The 6,000-nt window shown below is 52.6% G+C and overlaps 1 protein-coding gene across 1 annotated transcript; it reads right to left on the minus strand.

Annotated features, from left to right (window-relative positions):
* Positions 1–1,800: 1,800 nt before the first annotated feature.
* MARCKSL1 (MARCKS like 1) lies at positions 1,801–5,765 on the minus strand. The gene is made up of 2 exons (XM_081921242.1): positions 5,388–5,765; positions 1,801–3,355 (listed from the first exon to the last, which is right to left on the minus strand). The coding sequence occupies exons 1-2, from the start codon at positions 5,490–5,492 to the stop codon at positions 2,702–2,704; spliced, it is 759 nt and encodes a 252-aa protein (XP_081777368.1). The 5' UTR covers positions 5,493–5,765; the 3' UTR covers positions 1,801–2,701.
* Between the last annotated feature and the right edge of the window lie 235 nt (positions 5,766–6,000).

Here is a 6,000-nt window from a genome sequence, read left to right on the forward strand (position 1 = left end):
CCAATATATGAGCAAACAAGGTAATTCTCAGCCCTACGTTATTGGATGACCCTGGGACTCTACATTACTTTGGCTTATGTACTTTGCAGGTTGCAAAGGTCATGTAGAAATTTGAGGGGATGGGCATTGGGGAAGAGAAGAACTTGAATTACTACACTGGATTACTAGAGAAAGGTTGGTGTTTAAAAAAAAAATCACCAGGTAAACACCTCTAAGTACACTTTTGTGGCATTCTTGCATATGCAACAAGGCCACAAAACTAAAAAAAACAAAACTGAAGCAAATTAGAAGGGGAAAACAACTGCATGAATAAGCCTCTCTCTCAAAGGGATATTAGAATTGGCAGTATTCTCCATTTACTACATTTGACACATACCCAATTTTTTTGATCTGAACAGGTTGGTTTTAGATCTTATTTCAAAACAAGCTGTTCCAAATTTTTTTTACACACTGCCCAGAAAGCAGGAATACAGTATACATAGCCCCATAGCAAATTAAAATATTAACAGCTGCAGTGGTTAATGAAATACACACAGCTATTGTGCTGTGAAGCTTGTTTATCTAGTCTCTTGCAACCCATTTTTAGGTAGTTATACAGCTATACAGCTAAGTACCCATCCAGTTTGCCACCTTCACCTTAAGATTCTTGCTCTCCATCATATAGTAAAGGCAGCTGAAGCATTACAATGGCCGTTAAGAGACATCTCTGCCTGATCATGTAGGCTGACTTAAAATGGCTGCCATACTGACTGCACAACATGGGTGATGCTGGCTTATAAAGAGTGCCTCCACCAGGCTGCTTCCCTCTTCCAATGGAGCAAAGCTCTAATCAATCCTACTCAAGAGCAGGGTCCCCGAGCATGTAGACAGAGGATAAATATCCATCCCCCCTTTTTTTACTCACCTGTAAGCTACCTGAGGCACCAGAGCTCCATCAAAGCTTGACTTCTGTTAGATGGTCACTGCTATTGTTGGCCCAACAGCAAGTAATATGGACAGTTTTACCAGTAGGTAGACATCACTCAAGGTGTGGCACCCATCAGCATTTGCAAATTCAATATTTAAGGAAGATACTGAAGCCATGTTCTGTTTGCTTTGGGGCAGGGAGAAGGGGAAGGTATAGGTATGTATAGCATCAAAGCATACCTAGCTTGCATCAAGGAGGGGAGGGGAGCCATTAACATGACATTTGGCCTCCCAATCAAGTCAGGCAGCATGACAAGGTGAAATTATTTCTTACCTGCTAAACAGGGAAGGGGGGGAACCACAAATTCATTACAGGCCAGAAAGGGACAGATTAACAGTATTTGGGGGCTGCTCAATACACTGAAATTAACAAAGCTGCTATAGCAGATCCTTCAAATACATACAACAGCGCCTCTAGACATCTTCCCACTAGGCAGACTGCTGATCTTCCTTCCAAGACTAAGCCAAGTCTTGGGGGTTAGGGTTCCTCCCCTTCAGAAAATGAACTTTGTGCACCTTTTCCACAGGGATACTGGCACATTAAGACACCCAGGATGCCAGCCTAGGCACTCTCATCCCCACTTTGCAAACTACTGGAGTGGGTGAGGCCAACACCCAGCACTTGTATATGCAACTTGCAGATCCATACTTTGGAAAATGTGAAGAATGAACGAATGTAGGTAAAGGGTGTATTCCACACCCACCACTGACTGAGGAATCCCAATAAGGGATTTGGGAGCTTAGCAAGTAAAAATTCTAGTTTTGTGTCAACAGCAATTTGACAGCACTCCTGAATAGACAGCCAGCATTCCTCAGATAATAAGAACCCAAGTCTAATCCATAAAGGGGTCACCATTTATTCCTTTCAAATGTTACAATAAGACCCATACAACTTTTTTTTTTCATTTAGGAGTTAGAAAATTGCAGATCAGAAGTTGGGTCATTAAAAAATTATTTACAAAGACAATGAAACAAAAAACTGAAGTCACAGCATACAGCCAGCACTCTCCCTCACCCCCTGCCCCCCCCACCCAAGTGCCCCTCCCTAAATAAACCCCAAAGAAGTTCTCCCTCTGAAGTCAAATTAAACACAGTGGACTTACAAGCTTTATAGTTTAAAGCCAAGAGCAAGACATTATAAAAAACTAACCAGATTAGCTTTTAAACTGTTGGTTTCTATAAAAAGCACAAAATACTTTTAAATGAAGTCAGAACCAGGAATGTAAACCAAGAAGAGATAAAAGAATATCCGTTTTGAAGAACGGTCAGTTGCTGGTTTATTGGATTCCTTTTCTTTTTGAAAAAGCTGCTTTGAGGATTAGTAGAAACAGAAGATCAGAGAGAGACCAGAACCCGGTGTTAATATCTGGAGTCTCATTAAACTGAGCAAATTTCCAGTTGCATCCAGGAACAGTATTTCCTCCATAAGAGTTTCAGAAGGATCTTAAGAACGCCTACTCCTGAGTGGTAGCGGTGGCTGTGCTGGGCACCAAGGATCCAAGTTGGTTTTTTGCTTAACTGTGTTGGATGAAGAGTGAGAAAAGGGGGGGGGGGACACTGGAGTGAAAGCTTGTCAGTTCTACGCCGAGAGACTTGTGTTTGTGGCATTGTGTGTGGTGTGTGTGTTGTGTGAACAAGGCAGCAGTTCCAAAGGGGTTACTGGGGATGAGAAGGATGGCACAAATAAGTCTCTTTTTTCTTTTTTTTAAGTTAGGTGGACATCATTAAGCTGCCTCTACTCTTCCTTCTGCTCAGCAGGTGCAGGACTGGGCTCCGCCTCTGCTGGTTTTGAGGTCTCTCCTGGCTTCGTGTCCTCCTGGCTCTCACTGGGTGGCGGCTGCTGCTGCTGCTTCTCCTCCTCCTCTGGTCCTTCACTTGCCACTTCTCTCTTGCTCTCCGCTTCTGGCTGGCCCTCAGGGGCAGCCGCCGTAGCAGCCGGCTCAACTGGGGCGGCCGGCTTCTCTTCGGGGCTCTCCTCTTTGGTGGCGGCCTCCTGCTCAGACTCCCCTGCAGCACACGCCAGGTTCTCCTCCCCCTTGGCCTCCGCCTTGCCTTGCTCCTCGCTGGGGGAGGACACGGCCGAAGCATCTCCCGCTTCCTTCTTGGTCTTCCGGAAGGAGATGCCGCTCAGCTTGAAGGACTTCTTAAAAGAGAACTTCTTCTTCTTCTTGGGGGTCTCTTTGGGAGCTGCGGCCGAATCCGTGGCCCCGTCTGCTGGCTTGGCTTCGGCACCTTCGGTGACGGGGGCCGGCTCAATGGCATCACCGCTGCCCGCTTCTAGCTTGGCTTCCTCCTTGACCGGCTCCGCGGATCCGTTGCCGTTGAGCGGGGTGGCTTCTCCGTCAGCTTTGGGAGACACGTCCCCGTTGATCTTCACGTGGCCGTTCTCCTGACGGGAGAAGACAGAACTTGTTGTTTTTACATGTCTCAAGAGGCATTTTATTCAAGGAAGCTAAACCACTAAACCTCAATGAGAATTGCAGGAAATCCAACCAACCACCACCGCAGTACTGCCAGGCAAGGCAACCCCAAGGTTACACAGCCCCCCTCCCACTTTTTGGCTTTTTTTGCACATGCTTCAGGGACACACCCAAGTTGCAGGTAACCAGCGTGCCCCCGATGCGGAGAAAGACATGTGCGCTTACGCCCCACCAGATTGTAGGACAGAGCGAGTCCCGTTAGGTCACCCATTACAGGAGATTCCCCCAAATACTAGTCGCTGAAGGAGAGCAGGAGGGGGAGATTGTGCTGCTTGTGGGCTGTCAAGGTGGGACCCTTGCCTGATCCAGGAGGGGCTCTTCTATTTTTTCCGGCAAGAATAAAAATGCTTTGGATCTGTCTGCTAAAAACCTAGTGTTCCCTGCTGTTGGCATGCCCAAAAGGAGCCTTCTATAAACTGAATTCCGTTCCTCTGCAGCCCCCCTCCAGCAATTTCTCCATAAACACCGGGTGGGGTACATTTCAAGGTGTGTGTCCCCCCCCATGCTCTCTACGATTTGTTAAGATCCAGCCGTCCATTTGAATGGCAGTGCAGAGAAGCGGGGGCGGGGGGCACAGCATAGAAAGAACTCCATTCTACGCTACCACAAGGTGGCGCCCGCGCTCCAACAGCTTCTCGGGGCGCCCCGTGCGCGGTTGCAGTGGAGGGGGGGGGGGGAGAGAGACGAGCGCCCGCGGGAAGCTCGCCTCGACGCAGGCAGCCAAACGCGCTCGGGGCAGCGGACGGACTATGAATCGGGAATTCCCACCCCATTCGGGAAATTGGCCCGTTGCAGTTTTGCTTTCCAGGCATGATGTTATAAAAAGCCCCTTGGATTTCTCCCTCTGACGGTGTTTGGGGAGAGACCATGGGGCGCGTCGGCGAAGCCCATTTCGGGGCTCGCCCGCGCCCCACGATTGCACAGAGCAGTTCCTACCCCCTCGTACAAAAAGGCTCCTCTGTGCACATTCTACTCCAAAATCTGGGTCCCACCCGAGTCCAAAGGTGGGGCGGCGACGCCTTTTTCCAGATCTCAGCTTTGCACTAAGAGCGCGCGAGCACGTCTATGTGCACCCGAGTCCGGCCTTTATCTTGCAAAATGCAAAAAAGGCTAGCAACCGCTTTGCTTTGCAAAATGCATAAAGATTCACCGCGTTTTTTTCACACACCCCCAAAAATATGACACGTGCTAAGCACCATATATTAAGCAAGCGATCTTCTCTGCTCTGCACCCCACCCCTGCCACAAAATGAAGCTCCTCATCGGCGAGGGGTTTTCTGCCCCTCGATCCGAGTTATGCGGCGCGGCACAGCGCAGCCCCCTCCCCTCCCCCTGCCGCGGGTCGAGCCAGCCGGGTCCTTCCTTTGTTTCCTCTGCAAACAGCCCAGCCGCAGCCGAGCGAGCGAAGGAGGGAGGAGGGGAGGGTCTCCGCTCCTTTCGCCGAGGAGGGAGCGCCAAACAAAGGCGGACCACGGCGCCACTGTCTCCAACGGATGGGGGGGCGCGGGAGAAAGCGCAAAGAGGGGCGCTGCTGCGCGGATCAGAACAGAGCTATATATATTTTTTAAAATCTCCTTTTAAGCGAGGCGGTCGCAACTGAGCCCATTCAACGAGCGTGGCGGTTCAACGAGTTAAAAGCTGCTCGGAAATTCAAAACGCGCGTCCGGGGAAAGCGCACGGCAGCCAGCGCGAAAATAAAAGCGTCCACGAGAACGTGGCGCGGGCGGCCGTTCCTTCGAAGCCCAAAATCCGGATCGGTGCGATTGGGGAGTGGGGGGCGCAGGGAAGAGATCGAGGGTGACTATCTCTTCCCCCCTCCCCCGAGTTTCAGCCTAGACAATGGCATGGCGCGCGGGGGGGGGGGAATCTCTAAGGAGGCTGTTGGCCCCGTCCAGGGCGCGTAACCTGAGGATCCAGCGCAGGGGCGAGGAAGGAGACCCACCTGGCCGTTGGCCTTGGAGGGCGAGGCGTCCGCGGCGGCGGCGGCGGCGGCGGCATCCTGGGCCATCACGTCCCCCTTGGCGGCTTTCGAGCTGTGGCTCCCCATGGCTGCTGCGAAGCGAGTCACACCCGAAGACGGCTCCGAAGTAACAATAATCCCAGGACGGAAGGGCGGGCGCTGGGCAGGAGCCCCGGGCGCGCCTTTGGCCAAGGCTCCCCCCGAGAGGAAAGAGCGCCCCCGGGAGGAGGAGGAGCTAGGATCGGGTCCGACGGCTGCGGCGCACCCCCCTCGCTGTGCCCACTCCGGCTGTGCGCGACCAAGCGACCACCTCTGCCGCCCGCCTCGTCGAAGCTGCGCTGCTTGACTGCCGAGGCTGCGCCAAAGCGGCGGCTAATAAGAGCGCCCGGGCGGGGGGAGGCGGGGCCGGGCATTTAAACCCCCGCCCAATGGGAGGCAGAGCCAGGCCTGGGGAGGGGTCTCTCCCGCCGGTGGGGAAGCGCTGGCGAGCGGCAGGGAGTGGCACGGCTGGGCAAGGGGGGGGGGACCCTGGCCCGGGGGAGCGTAAGCCAAAGGGGATCGCCGCGGGGAGGGGGCGGTCTGGCACGTGGAGGGC

The sequence above is a fragment of the Podarcis melisellensis genome (genome assembly GCF_964234715.1).
Source record: "Podarcis melisellensis genome assembly, chromosome: 8".
Classification (NCBI taxonomy): Eukaryota; Metazoa; Chordata; class Lepidosauria; order Squamata; family Lacertidae; genus Podarcis; species Podarcis melisellensis.